The 27,350-nt window shown below is 42.1% G+C and overlaps 1 protein-coding gene across 1 annotated transcript in view; it reads left to right on the forward strand.

Moving 5' to 3' along the window:
- The first annotated feature begins 6,504 nt into the window (after positions 1–6,504).
- Positions 6,505–27,350, forward strand: part of MSH2 (mutS homolog 2) — a 45,619-nt gene continuing 24,773 nt past the window's right edge. The window contains exons 1-6 of the mRNA XM_042051652.1: positions 6,505–6,762; positions 8,799–8,953; positions 9,347–9,625; positions 9,940–10,086; positions 11,101–11,250; positions 13,426–13,559. Of these exons, the coding sequence (XP_041907586.1) occupies positions 6,543–6,762; positions 8,799–8,953; positions 9,347–9,625; positions 9,940–10,086; positions 11,101–11,250; positions 13,426–13,559 (1,085 nt within the window). The 5' untranslated portion in view covers positions 6,505–6,542. The remainder of the gene's footprint in view (positions 6,763–8,798; positions 8,954–9,346; positions 9,626–9,939; positions 10,087–11,100; positions 11,251–13,425; positions 13,560–27,350) is intronic.

The raw sequence follows: 27,350 nt of genomic DNA on the forward strand, positions 1-27,350 counted from the left end.
ATGATAGTCTGCTAAGTTATCATGCTTACAAATTTGTTGTTTGATTCCTTAAAGCAAGGAATTTCAGCATAGTTGAAAAGATTCTAGAACTCCAATTAGCAGTTTTTATTAGCCATCTAGTATCTCAGTAGCATGATATTTTTTCTTAAAGCTGTGAAAAGTATGCAACAAGAGTGAAATGATAATATACAGATTGTTGTATAAAAAATGAACAGGCTCAGAATGTAGTCATTTCAGGAATGCATAGCCTGCTCTTTCCAATGCTATGTAAGTATTTAAAATAAAATAAGCCTCTCATCTAGGACATCTCTGGTGCAGGGTTGGGGGTGGGCAGGCCTGACATCTGACGGTGGAGCTGGGGAAGAGCAATTTACCCCATTACTGTGATTTTTGTCTGGGGCAAAGCTGTTGCACAGCAAGGAGCTGTTTCTGCTGTTATTCCTGTTCTCTGCCATAGATGCTGACCAGACTTCCACGGGCTGTCTGCCTCTCAGAGCATTCCTTGGACACAGGAGAGCTTGCTTTGGCTGTCAGTAACCTGTGCAACGGATGTTGGCTAGCAATCCCTCCAGCATATCTGATTTATAAAGGAAATGCTGTAACTCCTGTTGCCAAAGAAATAATGAGATGCAAGATAAGGAACTGAGTGACAAACCTTGTTACTAATGTGGTGCATGTTTTGGCCCACCCTGGCTAAAACAGGAAAAGTAGGATAAGCTACTGCGAGGATATTCTAGAGGATATTCTACATACTGTTAATGAAATTAAATGTGAAGCGTGTGCCCTGTCAGGGAAGTGGCTGAACTGTGATGGTGTTACCTCCGCTGTCACAGCTCACCAGTATCCCTTCTGCCTTTCAACAGGGTCGTGCCTCACATGCATGCATTGCTGTGTTGGGTATTGCACAAAAATCCTGAAGTAGGGAATTTACTGGAATGCTTTGCAGCCTTTTCAGGCAGATTTGTCAGTGGAAGCTTCTGCAGGGCAGGCTCTTCCTCTGCTGATCTGTGCCATTCCCTTTCTCCCCAGGTATGTGGGCAATCTGCTGAGGTGAGATGAATTTTGTACAGTTCTGTAAGCTGTTAACCAAATAAAGCCAAGTTTTCAGTAAGCTGGTCTTGTGCTGAGTCGTGTGTATTATTGTCTTCCCCAATGCTTCAGTCTCCATCTCCTCTACTTCCTTAGATATCTGCAGAAGGGTAGCCTCGCCATTTCTTTCTTCTCCCCGATATTCTCACGCCGTTGTTTTCTCTCTTCCTCCTTCCCTCCCCATTTCACACCACGCTTTTGGCCTGTGGGATGGAAAGAAGTATTGTGTGCTGTGGCTGGGCTGGAGCTGCACATGTGCAGACTTGACTGGACTGGCTGGTACGTAGCTGCTGTGTGCCCTGGACCTTGTCCCAATCGGTTTGTTTGAACATCATCTTCTCCCTGCTTTTCCCACAGTACAGGGAGGCATTCAGACACTTTTCAATTTTTTTTTTACTTAGTGGAGCTTTTTGTGTTGGATGTGAAGTTTAGTGCTCTGTTACGGTCTTCTTCCTTGTCAGATTTGCCTGAAACTAGCCAAGGGAACAGAAAACCAGAAAGTTTACAGAAATTCTTAAAAAAACCACAGAATTTAAATCCACAGCTGAAGGGAATGCACTGTTTCTAAACTCAGTTACTATGATACTAGCACGGTGCTGCTCAAGTCTCAAAATGGTGATCAGTAATAGTTTTTTCATTAGTTTCCTGTTCTAAATAGTTTTATTGACATTTTGGCTTTTGTGTTTTTCTGTTTACTAAACACTGCACCTGTCCAGCAGCCCAGCTGCATAAAAGTGTGTATTTATAGGGAAATAGAAAAGGATGAGGGGGAAAATACCTGAGAAATTAGTGTATCAGTATCCTGCAGCTTATTGTATTTTATAGATTTTTATACCAAGAAGAGACTAATGCACTGAAATTAAAAAAAAATTTAAAAAGCCATTATCACATTGTGTCAACTCTCCACATATGCATGTGAAAGTTCTTCTCATATATAGAGCAATATGGCAAAAAATGATTGCTAATGAAAAATAATATGGTACTAAATAGCAAAATATTGAATGTTCACTATTTTGATACTTGGATACTACTTTTGATACTATTGGAAATACTATCAGCAAAGTTAAAAAGAGAGTTTCCTGTAAAAGAAACAAACTAATAGAACTTAATTAAGGACTAGTAGTCTCTGCATCAATTTTTAACTAGGTAAATATTTTGATACTTCCATGTGCCTTATTCATTAACTTCCTTACGTGAAGGAGCATATTTTTAAAACCTAAAGTTCTACACAAAGTTGAGATACCATGTTTCCTCTCTTTTAATGTAATGTCAGTTTTGAGAAAGCATATGAAGGGCAGATTGAAAATGTATTGAATAATTTAAGACTGGATAAATGAGATTTTTGTGTTACAGAGAGGGATAGACACAAAGTGTGCAAGAAACCCTAGTAATAACATATATCTTAGTGCCTATGTACAGCATGGGAAAATAGTGTTTGTAGAGGCAAGTGCAAATCTATTACTTCCTCATCAATTATTACAGTAGCAAATATATATTATTATTGCTGCTGAGTAAAATTAAATATATGTTTATGTAAAGACAAGGACAGACTTTTTAGAAGTGGGTATGCAAATAATATATTTGAGAAAGCATGACCAATAAAGTCTATGCAACTTCCTTCTAAGACCTAAGTAATGCCAAAGCACAGTTTCCACAACTAGAAAATGGAAGGTCAGTGTAAGGTGTTGGGTCATGTGTAGGGTCTGTTGACAGTACTGTACCCATTACCCCCCTGAACAGTCAGAGCAGTTTGGTAAGAGAAATAACACTGTTTGTGAACCATGTTTATTTATATCCTCACCTGCTGGACTTTGATCACCAGAATACAGTGACTTTGGATTACTTGAAATAGCCAGAGAAATATCCTAGGAAACTAAAAATGCAGGCAGCTCTGCTGCTCCAACTTTACAAGTGCTAGTTAGGGAATTCTAGCAGCTCCCAGCAGAGGCAGGCTGCAGTCTGGTAAAGGTCCATCCCGGGGCATGCAGGCAGTCAGGCACTCTGCAGGGCTGCCTCGTGTGTTTGGAACAGTTGGGCCCAAACTCAGAGAGATTTATGAACTTTGGCAAAGTCCTTGTCTTAGCAGGGCAAGGGCAGACGTGCACAAAAAGGAGGTGGTGTGTGATGCTAGAGGAAACACTGACCAGTTTATAATGTGTGAAGACCTCACACATGTAAGAAGTGTTTTTTTCTCTACTATCCTCTAAATGCACTGCAGAATTCTTACACTTGCCTGCCAAGTAGAGCACGGCCATGACCAATCTGAGCGAAAAAAAGTAAACAAAAGAAAGTTAAAAGGTTGTTTACAAGGCGACAGCCATATTTTCTGTTTTCAAACTTACGTTATCGAAATATTCTTATCTTGTTAATGTGAAGTCTCTGCTGCATGACATGTGTGCACACACAGATACGTATCAGTCTGATACCAGATTTTCTGGTGGCATGCCCACCAGCTCAAAAGCTTTAGAGCTGCCAGTGATCACAGCTGTATACAATTAACCACGAGCAAAAATTAATTTATTTTTTCTCTTTTTTTTTTCCTGTAAAGTGGTTAAAGGACATCCACTTTCCTAACTGAAAAGCCATTGTAACTTTTCTCTATATGCTACGTATGCCTAAGAAGGCAACAAAATTAATTAAGGTCTAGATTAACACGAGTTTTCCATCTGCCGTGAGCATAACAATTTCAGACATCTCATTCCCATCACTCCTGGTAGGCAAGGGGGAAAGCAGGGAGTGTTCTGTTAGAGACAGCCCAGTGAAGCAACCCAGCCTGGCGCCAGGGAAATGGTCCCCACTCAGAGCCGACCTGTGTGGATCAGCCAGTCCCTGCTGGAGCTGCCCGGGAAGAGCAATGGCACACAGCAAACGGCAGAGGCTCCAAGGGAAGGTGTCAGTGCTGAGCTGTTCTGTGCAAGGGATGCCACAACACAGATGTTCTTCACGGGCTGTGGTCACCACGCTCAGGCCATTAGCGGCCAGTTTGGGCGGAGGCTCGCTGCGAATGGGAGCCTGCGGAGCTGCCTTGAGCAAAGTGCTGAATGAGGAGGTGCAACCAGCCCAGGGCAGAGAGAGGGAAACGCTGAAACGCGCAGCAATTACAGGATAGCAGACATTATTTTACCGCTTTTGAAAGTGGCAGTGAGGTCCCTGGAGTCCACCCTGTCTCCAGATGTTTGTATGCGACACCCCTTTTCTGCCCGTCCTATCTCCTGCCTTATCTGTAAGCATCAATGTGTACAAAGACAAGCAGCTGTTCAAAATGTCTATTCTGGGCTGACCTCGTATTACTGGTGCTTGGCAAGGCTGCCTGACACTGTGAGTGCATTCCCAAGGTAATGTATTTTCTAAATGATGGTTGTCCAGGGTGAATTTTACTATGTGGGTATTGCTGCAAGCAAGCACTTTTGGTGGAGGGAGGTATCAGACCAGATAGTTTAGCTATTTCTGAAAAGGTTAGAAAAGTACACTGAAAAAAAGTACATACTGAAAACAAATACAATTGACTTGCCAGAGCAGTGTCATTTTTACAATCGTTATGGAGATAGGAGGAAGATTTTGGGCTACTACAAAGCTGTCAAAGCTCTAGAGACGTGCCTGCTTTGCTCCTCTCTTCAAGGCACATTGGACTTTCTCTTCACTGCAAGAACCACCTGTGATCCTTCAGCAAATACATTTACAGAGGGGTTTGAAGGCCTTTGCTGGAAAAGCTGTTTTACCTCAGGGGTACAGGACTGGGGTTTGGGAGGGGAAGGCCAAAGTGTGGATAGGAAGCCAAGAGTGACACCGAGCAAGAAAAGGGCAGAGGTGGGGACACCAAAGTGTTCCCTGGGGTGGAACAGGCAGCACATGGCAACACCTTCAGGCCAAGGGAGTTCTTAAGTGAGCATCTGAGGGCCTTTTGGAAAGCACCTATTGACACCAAGAAATATTAAAGATGAGCACACTGATTCACCAACTGGACAGAAGAGAGAAGCTAGGTGAGAAATTCTAGAAACAGAGGTCCCAAAAGCGTTCCTTAGCTGGAACCAGCTGGGAGGGAGGAAGAAAGGAAGGATAGAGAAGAGTTGTGAGAAGCTGACTAACATAGAGTAGAAATGAGAGAGAAAGCAATGGTGGGCAAACAAGGGGATGTTCCATACAAGGTACAGAAAGGTACACAAACCAGAACATAACATTTACGCAACAAATACTGAGGCATGTAAAATAGATGTGTTTTGTCTATAGGTGATAATGTGCAGGCAGCTGGATTGGGATACAAGAATTTGGGAATTGGGATACAATGATTTCTGACTGGAAAGATGAAAGGCAGTGCAAGGCAAGAGGAGTTTCCAAGAAGACTTGACTTAGCTGATGAAACACAGCATTTCTCATTATTCTTAGACAATGATCACTATGAGAAAGATTGTCACCTATGCTGTTTCTATTCCTTTGTGCCTTTACAGTACAAGAAAAAAAAAAGGCAAACAAAACAGAAAAGAAAAACGCTTAGGACAATGCAAGGAAAAGAGCACAAAAAATCAAAAACCTAAAGCATTCTGGGTACGAGGACCACCTTGTAGCCAGGACTCAGGATACCTCTGAGTGCCGCAGGCCAATCCGTGCCCGTTCTGCCCCTGGGCTGGGTAACACCCATGTGTAAATGCGGGTCAAGCCTTGGGTTCTTTTGGCCATTTCCCCTGTTCCTTGTGCTGCCTGGGAGGAGCGACCCCCCCTGTAAGGAGGCCAAGAGCTGCTCTCTCTTTGCTGGAGGGAGCACATGGGGTCTCTGGACAGCATTCCTGCCGTAAGCAGAGGGGGGCCTGTCACCCACAGCCGCTGGCAGTGTGACCGCCCCCGGTGACAGCCCTGCTCTCGGGCTGTGCTCAGCATTCGCCTTCTGGCAGCCCGTGAATCTCCCTCAGCACGGAGCCCTGGGGGCCACCACACTCCAGGTTCACAGGACACTCTCCTCCTCATGGACTAAAGGCAGTGATCGCCTCGGCACTGCTGCCGGGGGCACACCGGTTGTCCAACATTAGGTTGGACATTAGGAGGAATTCTGCCCGGGGAGGTGGTGGAGTCACCGTTCCTGGAGCTGTTTAAGGAAAGGCTGCACGCGGCACTCGGTGCCATGGTCTGATTGACACAGCGGTGTTCGGTCCTAGGTTGGACGCGATGACCTCAGAGGTGTTTTCCAGCCAAACGCGTTCCGCAGTTCCGAGACGGAGGCAGCCCGTAGCCCCGCGGCCCCGGCGCTGCCACCGCCGGGCGGGCCGGGCCTGCGCGCTCCCGCAACGCGGGCGGCTCGGGGCCGGGGGGGCGGGACGCGCGGAGCGGGCTCCGTAGCGATTGGGCGGAGCGGGCGTGACGCGAGGCGCGGACCGCGCAGCGATTGGGCGCCGCTGCTGGCGCGCTGGCGCGCGCGTGGCATCTTTGGCGGGAGGCGGTGGCAGCAGGGCCGGCAGCGCAAGATGGCGGTGGAGCCGCCGCGGGAGGCCGTGTGGCCCGAGGGCGCGGGGGCCGAGGCGGGCTTCGTGCGCGCCGTGCTCTCGCTGCCCGAGAAGCCCGACACCACCGTGCGCTTCTTCGAGCGCGGCGACTACTACACGGTGCACGGCGCGGACGCGCGGCTGGCCGCCCGCGAGCTCTTCCGCACCCGCGCCGTCATCCGCCAGCTGGCCGGGGCACCGGGTGGGTGCGGGCGTGCGCGGGGGAGCCCCGGGAGCGGGCGCTGAGGGGCAGCGCTAGGGGCGGGGGGGGCTCTTCTGAGGCGGGCCTGGCTGCGGCGGGCCTCGGGTGGCCGGGGGGGAGCGGGGGAAGGATGCCCCTGGATGCTCCAGGTAGTCCCTGGAACCCCCTGTAGTCCCTGGAAGCGTGCGGGAGCCCCTGGCAGCCGGTGCAGCGCTGCCATGTTGTCAAGGCCGAGGCCCGCGGGTGTCACGGGGATCGGGCACAAAGTGGCATTTCGCGGGTGCCTTGGGCTCAGGCTGGGGCCGGTCAGGGCGAGCGAGCGAGCGAGCGGTGCTGCGGGTCCCTTCCCGCCGCTCCCGGGGCGGAGGGATGCGGGAAGGGAGGTGCTGTAAAGTCCCCGTGTTGCAGTGACCGCTCTGGTTCATTGAGGCCTGGAACCACGGGATGCAGTTCTTTACTTTGAAGTCTTTCTATGTATTTCGTCAGATTTTCTTTTCCATCCACCCCCTGCTGCTTTTCGTTTATCACTTGGTATAAGACAGTGCAGCTTGCAGATGTCAGGTGTAAGAGCATCAAGATAAATTACCCTGTTGGAAGAGTCAAACCTTAGCGTTGGCCTTACTCTCGAGGAACACAATGTTGCTAAGTTATTGGCTCAGATTTTGCAAAATAAACCTCTTTGTAATGAACAAATTTTTTTTTGTGTGAGCCAACAGCATTAAGAAGAGTGTGACATTCTCATACGCTTTTCACTTTTTATTGTGAGTGATGAGCTCCTATGTTAAAAAAAAAAAAAAACAAAACCCCAGCCTTCTCCAAAGCTTGATGTGTCTTCCAGACTAGAAACATGCATCAGTATTATTTTCGTATTCAATTTAGAAGTTATTTTGCAGATGTAATCATGTGACTGCCAGCTCCAGTTTTAAACCCTCTAAAGCCTTATCTACCATATCCAACTAAAAGCATAAAACTGCACTTGTTGCTTTCAGGATGATTTCAAAGTATACGTAAACTTCAGCTGCTCCCCATCCCCTGCTATTGTATTATGTTGTCTCAACTGAAAGAATAAGAAAAGTTGTGTTTAGTTGGACAGTTCTGCACTGGGAAAGAGAACATAATTATGTAGAATTAGGTTTTTTACCTGTTTCAAAGAATCTTAATAGATGTTTGAGGAAAGAAAAGGAAAAGATCCTATTTAAAATAAACCCATAAGTTCCTATGGGTGTGGAAGTTTGCTGTTTAACATCTTTCATGTGAAGGGAGGAAGAGCCTCCAATGTGATGAAGGCATGCTGCTGAAAGAGGGATGTGATACTCCCTATTGCTTGTGCTTACTTGGTGTGTTACCTAGCTCTCATCTATCTGACACCAGTCTGAGTTAGTTCCACTTCCCAACCTGGCAGAAAACTTAATGTTCTCACCTGAAATCCCAAGTTGTTCACTAGTGGAATTTCGTTACTCCTTGAGTAGGCTGCTGCTGGAGGTGGGGAGGTAGTAGTCCTTTGGGCAGCTGTGTGGAATTAAATTTGTTCAGCTGCATCATCTGCTTGCACATACAGGAGCAGAAGCAAGAAGTTTGTCAATTAGGCACTTTCTAAGTTAGGTTTTAATGTAATCTGTTAATTTTTTTTTTTTTTGAGGATATGTTGTTTTTACTGGATATATTATGATAAAAGGGAAATGTCTTGGCACATGTGTGAGTGTGAATAGGGTGGCAGTGTGAAATATTAATTAGTAAATCAAGTCAAGAATACTGTGAGAGGGGAAGGGTGAGAGGAACATATCCCTGTGTATATGTTAACGTACTGATTTAGTGAAATTAGGAACTGAGCGTTGTTTTTATTTGGAGATGCTTTCTTCATTTATATTAACCAGTTGAATGTTGTGGGTTTGTGTTGTTTTCATGGATTCTACACACTTGCCTCTTTGATATTAGAATAGTGTCCTCTGAAGGCTGTTCTTGGGGATTTTGATTGCAGAAAATAAGCTTTATTAACAAATTCAGGCATCTCATAATTTTCTTTATTTGTTTTGTAGGAACTCAGAAGCTTGAGAGTGTTGTGCTTAGTAAAATGAACTTTGAATCTTTTGTGAGGGACCTGCTTCTGGTTCGTCATTACAGAGTTGAAGTTTACAAGAACAAAGCAGGGAGCAAATCTGTCAAAGAAAATGACTGGTATTTAGCTTACAAGGTACAATTTTCAGCCTTTCTTTATAATTGTGAGATTAAAAAAAAAAAAACCCATCGCTTTTCCCTGCTTGGAGTTTTGGGATTTTAAAGGACTGATGATGAAAAATCACACCTGTTTGTTATATATCTGTTATACATACTGCTGTATTTTCTAGTGCTCTGTGGCTGAAAGAGCTCGCTCTGTGTCTTTGCCATAGGTTGGGAAATAAAGGAAACCTGAAGTGCTTTACTCTGTGTAGATGATATGTAAAATTCAAATGGTTAAAAAAATAAAATGGCTGTGTATTTCATATTAATGGACTGTTCAGTACTTAGTTTCATCAGTTGTTATTTTTAAAGAAAGAAAGAGTGTTTGTACATTCTTTTTAAAAAGTGTTCTTCTTTTTCTAAATAGGGTTCTCCAGGAAATCTTGCCCAGTTTGAGGAAGTTCTCTTTGCCAACAATGATATGTCCACAGCCATTGGGGTTGTGGGGGTTAAGCTGTCTGCTGCTGATGGACAGAGAGTAGTAGGAGTGGGCTATGTCGACACTACGCTGAGAAAATTGAGTGTTTGTGAGTTCCCAGATAATGATCAGTTCTCAAACCTTGAAGCTCTACTGGTTCAGCTGGGCCCAAAGGAGTGTGTGCTGCCAGGAGGAGAAACTGCAGGAGAGATGGGGAAACTGAGACAAGTAAGGGAACCACTGTGGCTGACAGACAAAACCTCTAAAAAGCTCAGTTCTGGATTTTTTAGCCAGGCTCTGTGATTTGTGGAGCAACAAAGGATCAATATCTTAATTCAAGGAAGTTTTGATTTATGCATACAAAATGTATTATTTGTTGATGGATTTGCACTTTAATCAACAAAAGTTCTAAAATCTTGTCTGTCTTTCCCCGCAGCCTAGCAGTAAATAAATATCACTTCAGAGTTTGCTTCTGTGTGCTTGACATCTGTCCCCTGAATATTGAAAGTAAATGATAACTCTGTGTGTTTGTGAACAAACAGGTCATTCAGAGGGGAGGAATCCTGATTACAGACAGGAAGAAGGCAGATTTCACAACCAAAGATATTGTTCAGGATCTCAATCGCTTGTTGAAGTCAAAAAAAGAAGAGCAGATGAATAGTGCAGCACTGCCAGAGATGGAAAAGCAGGTGAGCAATGTTCAATGTGCCTCTCTTTCTAAGAAGTGGAGTGGTGTGTGCACCTGATGTGAGCTGATCTCCTCTGCATTCTTGCTGAAGTGTTCAGCAGTTCTGCTCAGCTTGAGTCTGTGTCAGAGCTGGATACCAGGGGTCTTGGAAGAACTGGAGAAAACCCTTCACTTACCTCTGTAAAGCAGTAAGCTCTGGTAAGCAAATAGACTGCACTAGAGGTGCCTGCTGTTCATAAGCTATCTAGCCTGAGGACTGAAATACAATACTCTGGTTATTTTGCATGACAGGAAAATTGGTATTTGGAAACAGAGTAATGTTTATGATAATATTTTTGTGTTGTCTTATGGCTTAAGTATATGATTTAGTGCCTGCATGTTTGTTCTTAGCTGCAAACAAGCGGCAAGTTGTTGAGATAAACAAGTTTTAAAACGCCCTTCGCTGCTGATGCTCACTGCAGGTGTGAGGTTCGGAGTTATCCTCCCTTAATGTGTCATTTCATAACAGATTAGAGTTGTTTGAAGAGTGTTGCAGCTGAACAAGTCAGTCATGCTGCTTCCTCTCTTTTGTGCTGGCACTCAGCAATGCCGTGCAGTGAGTCAGATCAGATCCTTGTTCTGGCTGAAAACTAACCCTGAAACCATGTCCTGAGATGATCCAGCATATCTCATTTATCTGCAGTATAACTTGTTTGTGTTCTCGAGCTGGAAACATCCTGATAACAGCTTTGGAAAGCTGGCAAGATGTGCAACTTCACATTTTGTTTATCAGATTATGCAGCTGTCTCGTGTGTTGTTCTTGCACCTGCCTGGAAAGACGCTGCAGTGCCATAGAGCGTCCCTATGGAAATGAAGTCTTGTCAAACAGGATGAGTCTCTCGTAGCCCTGCCAGAATTGACACGGCTCAAAGCCTTCCCCAGCTGTAATCTTCTAGGAGCATTTATCAAACCCTCTTGGATTCAGAACTGTTTCTAACTAGAATGTGATGTGGTTTTTTTTTAAAAAAATCTTCAGGTTGCTGTTTCATCTTTGTCGGCTGTTATCAAGTTTTTGGAGTTGCTGTCAGATGAGTCTAATTTTGGACAATTTGAACTGACTACTTTTGATCTTAGTCAATATATGGTTCTAGACAATGCAGCTGTTCAAGCCCTCAACCTTTTTCAGGTAAGAAATGCACACTTGAGTTAGTAACTGGTTTACAATATACTTACTTAGCTGCTTGATAATGAGCCTGACTGCCCAATTGCAATTCCCCAGATCCAGATTAATGTCAACTTCTACATTTTAGCTTTGTTCTCAGCTACTCCCTTGCAATATGTGTTTTAAACATATAGGTACTGTTACCACCTTTTTAGTTTTTGTTTCTTACTAGTTTAAGTGTAGAAGGGGAGAGAAGATCATCAAGGAGGTAGGAAGGGGCCACAGTCGTGCTGTTCTTGGGAGAAGAATACAAGCCTGAGTTAGATGGTATTAGTGGAACATGTAACACATGGCAGGAGCAAGGTGGTGATGGGAAGGGAGGGCTGGCAGTGAACAGGACAGTACTTGAGAACATTCTGAAAGCACCATGTCATGCTAACTGGATGATGTCAATTTTACCTTTTTTAGACACATTTTCTACAAATCCAAACAGGTTAACAGGCTCCTTCATACCTCCTGCCAAGTCTGTTTTTCTGCTTTGCCCATTTCTATAGTTACAGGGAAACATGGACTCAAAGTGGTGTGGTGTATCAGCTTTTCTCCTTTGTTTCCACATTAGTAAACCCTGCTTAATGATCTTTGCTTGGACCTAATCTGCTTGCATTTCAGATTTATAGGAAGAAATCACAGGTTATGGCCCCTGTTTACCTTGGAGAAATTTCTGCAGGAAAACAGAGCATATATTCAGCATCTGACCTGCTTAGCCCTGAAAAGAGATGTTCTGAATTTTTAATTTTTTTTTTCCTGCTGCTGTGCCCCTGTCTAGGAAATGAAGCAAAAATTACATTTCTTCTCAAGCTTTATTGAGGGTGTTCTAGGAAGTTCTGTTTTAGCCACATTCCTTTACAAGTCCTTGCAGGTGTTACATGTCTTGTGATAGGAAATACGCTGCTGTGTCTGTCTTCAGGGGCTGTTGTGAGCCTTGGAACAAAGGTTTTACCTTCTAGCAGGAAGTTACCTGCATGGTAGGATATGTGGGGGGAGGTTTTTGGACATCACTAAAGCAAAGACAAACTATTTTGTAATCGGGGTTGCTCTGTGGGGTGTGTAGGTAAAGTTCTTATGGTGCAGCAGATGCAGCTGGTTATATGGAACATACTTTACCTTTCACTGGATGTGCTGAAGTAGGTAATTTGTGTATAGTATATGTATTCCGTGACACTTTCTTATCTAATTTTAAAACTAACTTACCTAGTTTTTCATATCTAATACTGTCCAGAACACTGAAAATAGGCACATCCACTTTAGATATTAGATATTCCAGGGGCTGAATGTGTCAATACTCCTTCTCACTGCATTCATTTCCTGTTGTTGTGATTCTAGTTCTACATCCTAGTTGTTTGCAGGCATCCAGACCTACTCCTAGTTGAATGCTTGCCTGCTGTTTTAATTGCAGATTTTCTTGTGTAGAGAGGGCTGAGATTTTCATTTCGAAGTCAAGAGTTGAAACAAGCTTGTTTGTTTAATATTAACCACAATTTTTGCTTTGTAGCTGTTTGTGTGAAAACCAAACCACAACAAAAACGCCCAAAAGGCTGTCTGGAGTCCAGCTAATATTAAACTGAATTATAGTTAGTAAACTGTAATTGGAACAGAGCTAAGTTTAGAGGTGTTTATAGCACTGCAGAGGTGATCTGGGGAAGCTTGAGAGAATTCAAGTAACTGTTCTTCCCCATTACCTGATTCTGTTGTGTTGTTCCCCCCCAGCAAACCCCAAGGTTCTCAAACTAAACCCTTGAACTCAAGTCCTGTTTCTTGCTGCTGTTTTGTGATGGACAGGATCCCTATTTTTTGACCTTAAGAAGAGCAAACCAGCAAATACCTAGATGTATTTCCATTTTTGCTACTCAAAGTGCAAACTGCCCCATGACTAGGTACACTTTTAACTTTGCTGTTCAGTTAGGATTGGTTTCAAAATAGACAAACCTATTGCTTGCTTGCCATGCTCCAGGGACCAGAGTTAAGTACTTTGATGCTGCACTGTTTCATTTACCATTTCTGGTGGGTGCCAAGTTTAATAGGAAAAAAACCATGTTCTCTTCCTAAATAGCTGTGTGCTGTTCAGTGGGTGTCAGTAAACTTCACTAACTCATCTTCTTTTTCTTTTTTTCTTCATATTTTTTTTTTCATTCTTTCCAGAGTTCTGTGGAGAATGCAAATACTGCACAGTCTCTAGCTGGTTTACTGAATAAATGCAGAACCCCTCAAGGACAAAGACTAGTTAATCAGTGGATCAAACAACCACTTATGGACAAGACCAGAATTGAAGAAAGGTAACAATATTATGTGTTTGGTAGACTTAAACAAGTTAGTAACTATTTTATATAAGGCCCTTTCTTTTTAAGCACAGAATGCTGCAAACCAAGAAATAATAGTGGTTGGAGTCTTTTGTGTGCTACCCTGTAATGCACTGCAGTTAGAGCAGAAGATATTATTCCTTGAGATGCAAATTGACAGGTTACTGTTGAATTAAATGCTTTTTACAATTATACATTTGAAAGAGGAGGTGCAATGTGCTTAGGTGATCTGAATGATCCTGTGCTACAGGCCAAGGCAGTGTAGCAGCCACTTACTGACTGTTGTTCATATGCAAATGCTCAGCCTGTATAATAATATTTTGCTGTCACTTCAAGTTTACCAGTTTAAAAAAAAATCAACTGAACACTCAAATAGTTAAGCAGTAGTGATGTCTTCCTGTTTCCAGAAGAAAGCTACTTTTGGTTGTGGTAGGTCACTCTAATCATGCCTGGATATTGCGGGGGCTTTTTCTTTCTTGCTCTTTGATCCTGCCCTCTGTCACCGTGTGGCTGTCCTGATAACAGCATCAGTTGATAAGAAGCCTTGGAGAATCTGATAAATGTCTGCTGAGAATGTACAGATAATTCTCAATCCTTCTCAAAGGAGAACTGCAAAGGCTGAATTCATACTGCGTGTCTTTGTCTTGAGCACGTTAACCATGCAAAGACAAGTTACACATTTTTTAAACTACTCCTAAATATATCTGTATTCTTATGATCTAAAACAAAATTCCATGCAACTCTAGCAATCAGCAGGTTAATGCATTACAAAATGTGTGTTAAAGTGTATCTTGACAAAGCAGAAGAGGCCAGAAAATGGAATTTAACTTTGATAGATCCTCTAAGGCTCATATTTCACATAAGGCATTGCAGGTATGTCTGTATATGCTGTTGGGCACAGATCCCTACTACCAAAAAAAGAAATCTTGGCTTGGACATGCTGATATTTAAATAAGTTATACAAAGAGCAGTTGTTGTGGTTTAAGTCCAGCTGGCAGCTAAGCACAGAACTGCTCTCTCACCTCCCTGGTGGAATGGGGAGGAGATGCAAAATCCAAAACACACCACTGTACCAGCTACTGAGAAAAAATAAACTCTATCCCAGCCAAAACCAGGATGGTAGTTTTCTCTCTAGATTTCTGGAGACTGAATTATTCCGCTTCTCTTCAACAAGTTTTTCTACTTTTCCTAATCATTTGCAGAATGGTGTGTAGTAACTTGATCAGAGCCCACTTAGAAATGTTGTTAATGTGGCACTGAAATACTTGTTCCCAGGTTTTTTGAATGCTGGATCTTATTCCTGCATGTGTTACAAAAGCTTTCATTGTTGCTTCTTGACAAAGTACCCAAGATCATCTGTGTCTGTCAGTTTTGGATCCTAAGATCTGAGCCAAATTTAATTTTATGATTGTGTTGTTTTTAAAATTTTGAAAGTTAGAACTCCCATTTTGTAATTTTCTTATGTCAAAGTAAACATTAGAAATTTTAACTTCTGTGTGAGACATGTTTGCTTATTACTGTACATCAGAAATCTCCCAAGTTTGGAAGAGACAGTGTTTTCTTTATAAAACTGGGGTTGAGTTGTAGGCAGAAAATGTAACTTGACCTGTTTGTAGAGTTACTGTCACCTCTGTGTTTCGTGTTGCCATTCTGTGTGGCTAATGTTGGCTGCAGGTAGGAAAAGGTATATTTAAAGGAGGAGGGGAGTAATTAAATGGAGTGAAGCTCTTAGTGAAGCTTGTAGAGGTCAGTGTATCAAAGTGCTATGAATTTGATAGAAGGCCACTGCTAAGCTCCTGTATCTTGCCCAGCTGCAGAGTCCTTGCAGCTGCAATTTGTTAAAAGTACTTTGCTTTAACTTCTACTTACAGGCACTGAAATACCCTAGTGACACCTTTTCACTTTACTCTGCTGCCTTCTGTCTGAATGCATCTTGCTTAGAAGTACTACTTGGATGAATTCAATTCTCTGAGATAAAAGCCATGTAATTTACTTGTAAGCTTCATCCTCCCAAACTTCATGCTTTTCAAAGGGTGTAGTACTGTTCTTTTTTTAATCCCAAGGAACAAGTATGATAAGAGAAGCTGTTAGTGGGGCTGGTGAGATGTACTGACAGATTCAAATATCTTTTGAAAGATATGCAGTCACCAAGTTGTTTTCTGAAGACTTTACAGTATATTGTGGCTGTTTTAAGGATTGCAAACCACAGTTTAGAACGTAAGAGCTTGAGAAGGAAATACCTGGACTGTTCTTCCTTTATGTCTCCTTTGTCGTCAAGGGGAGCTACTGATTTTTTCTTAGCTTTAAGTGTGCCGTGTTAAGGACCCCATGTAACACCAACCAGTGCAAATCTCCTCAAACTCACAGAACTGCCTAAGCTGGACTGATTGTTCAGTGGCTGTTTTGAAGGAAGCCTCTTGTTTTGCTTGTACAGGAGATATTGGACTTAACTGTTGTCCCAGTAGCGTAAAATCCATGTCTGAAAGTTTTACTTCCCCCCCCCCCCCCCCAAAAGTTAGACTGTTGTAACCCTCTACTAAGACCTGCAGGTGGTGCAAGTCATCTTTTGGAGATAAAGGAATCCACCTCTTTCAGTAGTTTGTAATCTGCAGTGTGTTGTTAACCTATGTGGATAAATGGAACACAGAGTTCCATCAGCAGTCCATATTAACTCTTGATACAGGAACAGCACAAATTAAAGTACATGGTGCACATCTTCAGATAAAATGACATGTACTGACTGGAGCAACTCCTGATGAGAACTGAGAAAACAGAGTCTCCTGATAGCTGCCTGTCTTTTAAGACTCGGGGTTCTGCTAGTGTCCATCTGGTTTTCCTTGATTAAAAAAATAATTATCAGTCATAAGTATACACAGTACAGCCCTGCTTCTCCTGTGTGGTGTTTTCAGAAGGCGAGTACATGAGGTTCTTGCTCCTTGTCTCATAGTCAGCATGTTTGAAATTAAAATGTAGTCACAGAGCCAGCCTGTGCAAATACAAATATTAATTGCATAACCAAATTGACTGCAATACAGCAGGCAGCTTCAGTGTGTCATGTTTATTCTTCAGGTACTGGAAAGTCTGAGAAATGTGGCACAGTGTAAAGTAGTGCTTGTTCTGTTATGTCTTGAGGAGAGAGTTCATACTGAATATATTTAATTTTTTTTCTATTTTTGGGATAAACCCTATCTGACATTTATACACAGCATAAATAAGAGATTCCAGCTCACGTTTTTAGTCCTTTCTGTATACTGTGGTTGAACCTCTTATATGCCTGTGTCCATGGTGGGAGAGATGCAGGGGCCTCAGAGGAGTTAAAGGCTGTACTCAAACATCACTTGCTCTGATCCAAGCCTATTTTGAGCTTTCCTCCTGTGTTTGTAAATATCATGCTGCATGGGGGCCACATAGTAGAAACAAGTCCTGTCTCTGGCAGAGTCAGGAAGAAATAGATTCGGGAAGCTTGAGGTGCATAAATGGCTAGCAGGGTAAAATTTCTAAGTTTGTAGAACATTTTCATGCATCAGTCTTGACTGATAATTAAAGTAGCAGTTTGTTTAAAAATGAAAAAAAACCCCAACCCTGACTTGTTGCCTTGAGATAAGAAGAAACATAATCAAAGGCCCTGGCTCTCTTGGAGCACCTGCTGGGGTGAGGCATGAGGATGGTCAAAACTCTGGAATGTGTGCTCAGAGAGGTGGAGGGATGGATCTCTGTTCTTGCTCAGTGTTCTACTGAACTCAGCCTTGTTTTGAGCAAGGGCTGTAACCAGAGGCCTGGAGTTCCAACATGAATTGTTCTGCAGTGAGTTTTCACTACTTTTCACTCCTAGGTGTTCTTTCCTAACCTGCAGCTGTCCCTGCAAAGCATTGCAGATAAGCTTTGTTGCTTTTGCCATTCTGGTTATGGCTCTGGAAGGACCCTCAGTGCTTTTCTGAGTACAGGTCAGGACCTCTCCAGAGCCACAGACTGATTCCAGGCAGCTGAATTAGTAGTATGTGGTGGCCTGTGTCCTCAGTAGGGGAGGGGAAGATGTGACCAGCTTGGATATTTGTCTAAATGACCTCTTTAATATGCATTTTAGGCACTGGGAGTGCTCCTAATGCCTCTAGAGAAGCTTCTGAAATACAGATTTAATCTGAACAGATTTGAAGACAGAAATGTGATTTCTTATTGTCATGGAGATCATGATGCAATAAATATTTCCCATGAAAGAAGTTGTCATTCCAGTGACATGAAAATGGTGTTGGCTTCCAGTAAGCCTCTAGAAATGTTAGAAAAATGTCACCTTTGTCATTCCAAAAGTTACCATCACTGAGTTCCCTAGAGAAGTGTTTGGAGCTTGAAACTCTCAATGCTGCTTCTTTAACCCTCTCCCCTCCATTCACCTATGTTTACTGTTTCCAAAACTACTAATTTATCTCTACTTTCATTTGGGTTTGCTTGTAAAACTGAGGTTGACATTGAGTGCTGTCTAGAGACATTAAACAAGAACTCTCCTAGACAAGCACACACCACACAGGCAATGTCTCTAGGAAGGAATTCCCATCAAAATCCCAGGCACTCAAAACCTATTAAAAGGCTGAGATTGTTGTGTTGCAAAAGACTTATTTTTAGTTTTCTTGTCTGAGGAGCTGAAAAAAAGGCTCCTTTCATGACACCTTCAGGTGTGGGAAAGACAATGTTGGTGTTTGTATTCTGCATGTTATCCAGATAATTTCGTCTTCTGGATCAGGGATCAGCAGTCAGCATTGCAAATCTGTAAATTATAGGTGGCATTGAGTGGTGCAGCAGTGGAGCAGGTAGTCATAGTATCTCCTAGTTGATACTTCCAGCTCGCCCACTTCTTCCTGACAAGTCCTCACTTGGTGCAAAATAAATAGAAGGATTAAGCTTTTAGTCATTTCTTTTGTGTCTGAATTTTGAGGCTCAACAGAAATGAAAATTAAACTAAAATTTGATTGAAATGTCAGGTTGGTTTCCAGACTTGTAAGACATGATGAGACTACTATTTATTTAGGGAAATGTGAATCTGTAGCTGCCATGCTGTTCTTTGGCTCTCATCCTGCCAAAATGAGGTGGATGGCACTTACTGCCGTAGTTAAATTTTGCTTAGAATATGTGTTTTAAGTATTCAAGACTGTATGAAAACTTACTATGCACAGGTGCAAAGCTCTCAGGCTTGTAACAGTGTTCTTGGTAGTCACTATTTTGAACATTGGATACAGGAATATGGTGTATTCTCTGTGAAATTACAGCGGCCACATTATTGTTTCTGCTCTGTTTAATTTACGTCCAAAACCATTAGAAAGGTGCCATGTTAGGACATTGCAATGGAAGCTCTTGGCAAGAAAATTTCATCTTGACTTGTAATTTAATTTCATTTGTCATGTATAAGGATTGTAAGAGTCTTTAATGTTTTGTTGACGTACAGTTTTGAGTTTCTTCTGTACAGAATGAATGCAAATGAAGAAATATTTGTTTTTCTACAGCTAAGAAATAGAACTTGTTCAGTATGCTCTTAGTTTGCACAAGATTAAAGAAATGCACAGGTTAGCAAATATAAAAGGGTATTAATGTTGGTGTAGTAATGTAATAAATGTAACCTCTTAATTTTAATAATGTATGGAAACTTGTAAGGAATAAAGCACCAAAAAAATAACAATGGAAATACCTTTCCTCAGTTGACTCTAGTCTTTGAAGACCATGCAGTAATACAGTTTTATCACTGGATCCCAAAATGCCATATTTAATTAAAAAGCAAGACTGGCAGAAAACCTCTGTGGTGTAAGGCATTAGGCTGGGAAACAGCCTCTCCTGCTTTCCATCTTGGGTTTCTCTGGAAGGTTTTGGGTGGAGCAGTTTCACTGTGTGGGGTTTACGAATGTGCCCATGACTGTGTAGTATTTGGTGAGTTCTTGCTCCATTGTCTTCACTGTTCTTTGTTACCACATAAGAAATGGAGGTTTTTTAGGAATTCTTAAAAGATGGGCATTTGTTGTTTTGTCTCAAAGCCTAAATACTGTGTTCTTCTTGTCTTTATTCAAATTAGGATCTTTTTGCCTTCATGTCCTTGACACTTGGCTCACGCTGTCTGTTCTGTGTGTAGGGTTTCTTTGGTCTTCAGGATTTAGTGTGAATGGTTTTCATTTGTTTTTGACTCTTATGCACCATGCAGCAGCCTGTGGCTCTGAGTTGTTTCATAGATGGCTTGTACTGTCTGTAACCAATTTAAATCAAAAGGTGCAGTCAGGTTTCTCTGGCTCTGGACTGCCACCTGTGCCGTTGTTATTGGCACTGGCACTGGTGTTCCTGTAGCTGACTCGTTTGTCTCTTGATGGGGAGTTTATCATGCTTAAATAATCAAGGGTGTCATGCTGGATAGCAAATAATCCAGAAAAACTCAGCAGTTGCCAAAAGGGGCAGTCCATACCTCCTACTTCCTTTTTTTTTTTGGTCTCATAGCTAAAGATCAATTTGATTTGGCTTGTTCACCTGATGAAAACTGGTCCTTGAAAAAGTGAGGAAAGTTGTCATCAAAAATTAACCCTTTTGCTCCTCTGCAGCTGGTCCATGAGCTGCTATCATCATAAACATTGTAAGTGCAGGTCAACAAATACCAGAAGCCAGGAGCTGGTCAGATTTAATAATCTGACTTGAGTTTGCTTTCTGTTGGTATTTTTTGACTGTTTTAGAGATTATGCCAATAAATTTCTGTTGTGAGTTAGATCACCAGACTTGCACAGGAGGATAGACTGGGTGTCTGCCTGTCCTTGGATTGGAATAGTGAATCTGTGAAATGGAGCAATGCACTACCTTGCTCAATAAGCCTGCTGCTTTCCTGACAAATGTGCTGTAAAGATGCTGTTTGACTATTTTTAGCTCCTACAGAAAAGACTATGAAAATTTTATGAAAAAAACTGTATGCATGGAAATAAACATTGGGAAGACAAAAAATCTTTTGACAAAGATTTTTGGGAGATACTTCTTGTTTTATGAGCTGTCCTTATATCACTTCTGTCTGTACAGTTCCTTGAGGGTAAGAGACTGCTTTTAGCCCAGCTAGATTGCGATGGGGTTTGAGATGGGAAAGGATTTGCTGTGTTGAATATTCAAAATTCAACTTTGCTGGTAGATACTCTGGTTTTTTTTCTTCTACAAACATGCATGTTTAAAATTTGGGAACACTGTTTATCATTCTGTGAAGTAGTGTGTTACTATAAGGTGAAAATTTTCCCTTTTTATCCCAGTTCCTCTTCTGTGGAGCTGTTTAATTCATTAAGGGTAATAATTTTGTTATTCCTTAACTGAGAAGGAGGAGGAGAGGGGGAATCAAATCTAAATAGTGCTGTTACATAAAACTAGTTTGAATGGCAGTTCTTGGTAATAATTAAAAAGTACTTTGTTCTTTTTTGGGAAATGCAGCTTTTGGGAAAAGTAAGTAATGGTTTATTTTCCTTGTCTGTCACTTGGATAGTGACTGTTACTGTATGTAAAACACCCAGGCTGAGGAATGGGAAATAAAAGACACCTGGTTCTGCTTTTAACTGTGACTGGGGTGATTGTGTGGGTGTTGGTTGGATGAACAGGTATATGAAAGTTTCTTTAGAATCTAGACAGGATCAATACTTTTTGTTTTAAATAATATTTTCAGGACCTGAGTCTTGTAGAGCCAGGGCTGGTCTGCCATGGGAATGAACCCTCAGCAGGAGGTGGTGAGAGGGAGATGTCTCTGTGTCCCTGCTGCAGGGCATAGGTGGCCTTCAGTCTTACCTGGAGAGAAACAGCAGGAGCCCTGGCAAGCTCTGGTCACCTCCTGCCTGCAGAAATGCTCCTGCAGATCCCCCTCTGTACTCCTGTGAAACACAGCTCTCAGCCTGCAGCTCCTGGCCGTGGGAAGGGCGGTGGTGCCATCAGGAGCGCCGCCAGCCTTGCCTTGTGAATGAAGGAAAGATTATTCCTTTGCTTCTCTTTTTGTTGTAGGGAGTTTGTGTGCCTGCCTCAGAGTCCTGCACTGCCTCGCTAGTTCTGCCTAGAAGAGGCCAAGCAGAGCTCTGCTGGTGTGGTGCTGCTTTATTTGCATGTTCTTCTGCATGATGCTAGGCACTCCCTTCCCTCAGGGTCTAAAAATACTGCTGTTGCAGCAGTCTGCTTCAGCAGCAAGGCCTTAATTGCATCAAGTGGTACTTTGCTGACAAGAATAAGACCAAAGATTTTATTTTTCTGCTGAAGAATTATTTTCTTCTTTACTTCGCTTGGTCTACTGAGGTTGTAAAGTTCATAAACACTTGTGCAAAGGTAATGAATTATTGGTAACATCAGACTTTAATAAGTACCTTTGGAGGAAAAAGCCCCAATGTTATTTTGGAATTAACTGCTTTTCCTGATAATCCTGGCGGTTTTTTTTATTCTGATCTCATTAGCTTGCCTCATAGTCAATACATACAGCTTTCAAATCTTTGCTTGATTTTTACAAAAATTAGTTACTTTGTGCCTGGTACCCCGATAGAATCCCAGGGCTTTAATTTGCTCTCTAGCCTTTGACATAATACTCAAATGGTGTATTCAGGAATTCACCTGACTGCAGGGTGGTAAAGGGTCTGTCGCTCTCCTGATACATGTTAATTCCATGTTATATGAATGTAGCTGATGTAGAGGACTGTGAGCTCGGATTATTTGGAAGAATGCATTTATTTGAATTACAAAATTTATCTTTATGGACTGTCCTGAAGTTAGAAATAGCCATTATTGTTGTCATGGTAGGATGGTTTAGGGACTAATTGGGAAAACTAGAAAAGGCATGTGGCTGATATTTGGATGTGGCTTTCTCTTACATTGCTTAATCTTCCAGGTTTAGCAGCAGGGAGCCTGGTCTGTCTGGCTGCTTAGTAGCACACTCTGTGTACCCAGAGCTCTGAAAAGTGTGTGCAGTTTGATTTCTGAGGCTCTCCTAGGGTCTAAAGCTGCTCTTCAGCCCTTGGACTCTCTATCACAAGGGATTGTACTTCAATAGGGCTGTGAAAAATAGTCAGGATATTCATGGTCTCTTCAAGTTACATTTAAGGTTAAAAGACAACAGTAGTGGATTCCAAAGAGCTGCACAGTTATAATGGAGTGAAATCCAAATGCTAAATACATGCTGAGGACTTCAGATACGTGCCTGGAGATCCCCTGGTTTAGTTCATTTAAAACTTGAGGGAGAGGGTATGGCAGGTAGAGGAGCAGTGGGCAGCAGCAATATCTCACACGTCTCATGGTAGCAGTGCTGCTCTCTGCCAGTGTGGAAGTGTTGGTGGGACTGGGGCTTGAGGGCATAATTTCCTAGCCAGTTTAGGCCACCATCAGGATACAACTGGGCTTGTCCACAGCTGGCAGGGCCACCCCAAGGTGAGGCCGTTCAGGGGAGCCAGAGGTGCAAAGCAAACACAGCCACAGCAAATAAAGATGTGTGTTTAAGGAGGGGGGTGCAGCTGGGAGCATCACCCTCAGTGTCAAGCTGAGGCGCCTACAGCTGCCTTTCCCAGACTGCCAGGTTTTGTTGCTCCATGCTTCATGGCCTGTCTGTGTAAAGAGCAGGACTGCTTTCCAGCTGTACCACTGAGCCAGGTCATGCTTGGTCTTTCTGACTTCTTTGTTTTGGCAGAGGGGAAGTTTTGAAACTCTGTTGGGGTTTAGAACTGTGAATGATTGCAAAATCTTGTAAGAAGCTAGGGAATCATCAGAGTCCAAGGAATGCTGTAATCTTACTGGGATGACGGCACTGTCATTGTAAGAACACAGACATTACAGGTGAGCTGTGAAATGCATCACCCTGGGGCTCTTTGTTCCTGGTTTGCTGTTTCTCTTAATGTACTGTATTATACAGTATCTTTTCATTTGTTAAAAGCCTGTAATTTCACATCCCTCATGTAAAACAGTAATGCACTTTAAATTCTGAATTCAGGAGGAATATACACTGTTGTACTTCTGCGCTGTTGTCTTCAAAGTTTTCTTTTGTAAGCAACTGTATCTTTTAGTGTAGCTTTTTGGGGGTGTTTAGTTTGTGACAGTAGATTTCAGGGAGGGAAGCTGTGAAGTAATTTGATAATACAGAAACATTCATAGCATGTTAACTGAGGAAACAAAACCCAACTTTGTGCTCGCATGCCAGGAGGAAACAATGGCAAGATTGCACTGTTTGGGCAAGAGCAGGTGGGAAGGAGAACTTCAGTCATTTGGTGTGGAGGGGAATCCATGTGAAGGTGCAGGCTGCTCTCTTTTTGGCAGACAGGAGGAGGAAGTCTTGACTACCAAGAGGCTTGGGCACAAGCTTCTCACCCCGGCCTCTTGCAATTGCCTGGGTTGTCTGCTTCTGAACTACCGGCCCTTGTGTGTGCATACAAATTTGGGAGAGCTGGAGGAGAGCTTGCTCAGGTGAACAACTTGTGATACTCAGACACAAGAATTTGGACCCTAATGATATTGTATGGCCAGATTGGTACAATTTCATTAAAACAACAGAAAGATTTCGACTCCTTGCTTGGGATGTTCCGTGTCATATGTAAGGAGTGCTGGAGAGGTGTGTGTACAACCCAATCCAGAAAGCAACATTCTGAGTTCTTGGTGAGTCAAAAACCTGGATTCAAATCTTGTGTCTTCAAAGTACTGCAAGGACTGGTGCCTATGGTGAGCCCCTTCCAAGGCTGTTCCTGTGGTTTGGGTAAATGTTGCTATCAGTTGGAGACTCGCTGCCAGAAACCAGAGCACCTTCTGGCTGTGCAAAGGCTCCAGTGTGAGCTGAGTGGGGATTGGGATCAGTGATCCTAAGGCTATGATTCATGACTAAAGTAAAGGCTTTTGATGGTATTAGTCTTTTTAAAGCTGCTGGTTCTTTATTCCTCAGGGTTTGCGTTACATTTATTTCAAATTGTTTGCAAAGACCACTCCAGTTTCGTAAAAAAAAAAGTCTTTTGTGCATAACTAAGCACTTACAAAAGCATGTGTGGGTTGCCTAGTTATTTTGCATTATTGCTTTGTGCTTGTCTGAGAAATTTTGGATGTTATTTTTATAAATGCATGCAACACCTCTGATTGTCTGAGGCAAAATGACCTGTGATTGTCAGTTTGATTTTTGTGCTGCTGTGGACTGAATTACTAAAGTAATTCTCAGTATCAGGTTTACATTTCTGATTTAGGCTCCCATGTGCCAATCTTAGGTGTCTGCCATAATACTTCAAAGGCTGTAAAACATACTGAAGTTCTCTGGCATGGAAAGAGCTTTGCAAATTTAAGGTGGTATCTACTGCTTACCTGGGACAGTGAACTGGATTATGAGTGATTTTTGGGAGAGAGATGATTGTCTAGGGAAAGACTGAGTCACCAGGAGAAGTTTATAAAGGGAGCTTAGGACTTGCTTATTTCTGGCTGGAAAAAAAATGCAACTTGCTGTAGTCTGGGCTTCCTCCAGGATGTTAAAATACTGTGTGCTTTGTATGAAAAAGAAAACCCGATTAGAACAGGTAAGGTGGTGGGTATCATTTTACATGTCTAGGTTAAGTATGTCCAGGGAGGACTTGCTTTGGCTACATTGGATTAAGAAGAGATCTGAGTTTGAAAAAAACCTGAGAGAAAACAACATAACGGTATGTGAAGTGTTTTTCCACCTTCCTTTGTAAAAACAAAATATGAAATTAAACTGATACAACTGTGCATATTCTGAAACTTGTGGTGAGATGAGTCTCAGTATATTTTAAAGCAGTCCTTAATATGCTGCTTTTGTAAGGTGGTGTTTCTTGATTAAAATTCTGCATAATCAAGTAGAACAGTTGGACAGGAAAGTTGATCTTAATCTGCAGTCAGAGAAACCCTTTAGCCAGCAGAGAATACAAATGTTTCTCTTCAGAAGACTCAGCTGTTAGGTAGTCAGGGGAGTTACAAACTTTAAAGTCTTCTTAAAAGTAAGTCGGGTTCTCCTGTAAGAGAGTGCATTCTTAATTTATTTCAGTGTTAACACTTTTTTCCTTGTGTTATGTGGAAATTTTAGCTAATACATTTTTTTTCTAAAAACATCTGAGTAATGGGGATTTTAAGTCACTACCCTGTAGTAATAGCTAAATATATATTACTCATTATTAAGTATATATTGCTGATTATATATGGATCCCAGTTACATGAAATGATAAAAAACCCCTCGGAGTCCTTTTTCTGAGCAGAGGTGCTTGAGGGAAGTGTTTTCTTTCCTGCATGCACAGAGAGGGGCAGAGCTGTTCAGGGTTTTGTAGGATGTTGGTGGGGATTAAAACTTCAGGTGCTTTATAATTCATCTTATTGTACACTGGTTTGTTAGATTTTTTTTTTTTTTAATGCTGACCAATCCTGCTCAGACACTATAAATACTCTGTTCCTTTTAACTCTGGTCTTTTATTTGAGTCTGTTAGTGTAGTTATTGTTTTTACACACAGAATTCTTTCTTCATAAAATCTATATACAAATCGGGCATGGTTAGTGTTTTCCTATTAACTTAAACTTTGATATTTAGCTGTGTAAAAACCGTGAAATATAATCAAACCCTCCTGACAATGTCCATGTTGAGGCATCTTAAAATGGTGATGAAAAATGCTGCACAGGTGTAGCAAGGGAGGAGGCAATCTCTTCTGATGTCAAATGTGATGCAAACCTCAGTGGAATGGAAGCAGTCTGTTGAGACTTCGGAAAGTGTGTGACATATATTAGATTGAAAACAGATTTTTGTTGTCTTTTTCTGTGTGTGTGGTACTTTGGCCTCTTGTCTGTAGTTGGTTCAAGAGATGCCTCTTATTAACAGTAAAACTGGGGAAAAGATGGAATGTTTTGAGTTTGGATTCTGGAATATCCAGCAGAAACTTGGAGATAAGAGGTTTTTTCCTCTCCCTGTCTCCCAGAGCACACTAAGCCTAATGATACTTGTTAGTGCACAGAATTCAAAGCTGGTAAACAGCCCTGGTTTTGTATAGCAGGAATAAAAGGTGGCTACAATTTCCAAGTTCAAGAAAAGCACCTGTGATGATTTTCAGTTACATCAGCTGAAGTCTTGTTCGCCGTTTTTGCAGTTTTAATTGCAGATTTAAATAACTGTCTTGAAACAAAGATTTCCTTTATGTTCCAGTGTGGTTTCACAACTTATAATTGTTTCTGTTATCTTGACTGTGCTGCCTTAGATCTTTGGTGGAAAGTTGCGCCCTATTTTCCTTTCCTTTTGGCTGTGTGGCAGAAATGAGTTATCTAGTGTTGTCAGCTGTTGTTTGATTACACTTTCTTGGATTTTTAAAATCTGTTTATTTTTGTATTTTCTTTTTTTCTCCCCCTTCAGCTGAACTTTATATTAAAAACAACCTGTCATTTGATTTCAGTATTACTTGTGAGCATTATTCATGGCTTATGGTTGCATTACTTTAACATAGCCCTTTCTATTCAGCCACCTTGTATGTATTCTTACCAACAGGAAATTGTTATGCAAACTGTGGCATGAGCACAAACCTGTCAGATGTATCTTTGTGGTTGGCAAATGTAGGGGGGAAGATAGAACAGTACCAGTAAGGTCATTAAATGTTAGTCTAATTACCATGGTTTTTGGCAGAGGAAAATTGTTCGTGCTGATCTGAGAACTCTTTGAACTTGTCATTGTGGACAAAAGAGGAGGGGAAAAAAGTAAATTAGAGCTTTCAAAATGCCTTTGACAGGTCTTTATCCAGGAGGCTGTTGAACAAGCTGAGGGAGCCGTGGGATGAAAGTGAAGGGTTTGTTTGTGCA

The sequence above is a fragment of the Corvus kubaryi genome, unplaced genomic scaffold, assembly GCF_017639235.1.
Source record: "Corvus kubaryi isolate FWS band 111438036 unplaced genomic scaffold, C.kubaryi_AGA036_p1.0 76, whole genome shotgun sequence".
Lineage (NCBI taxonomy): Eukaryota > Metazoa > Chordata > Aves > Passeriformes > Corvidae > Corvus > Corvus kubaryi.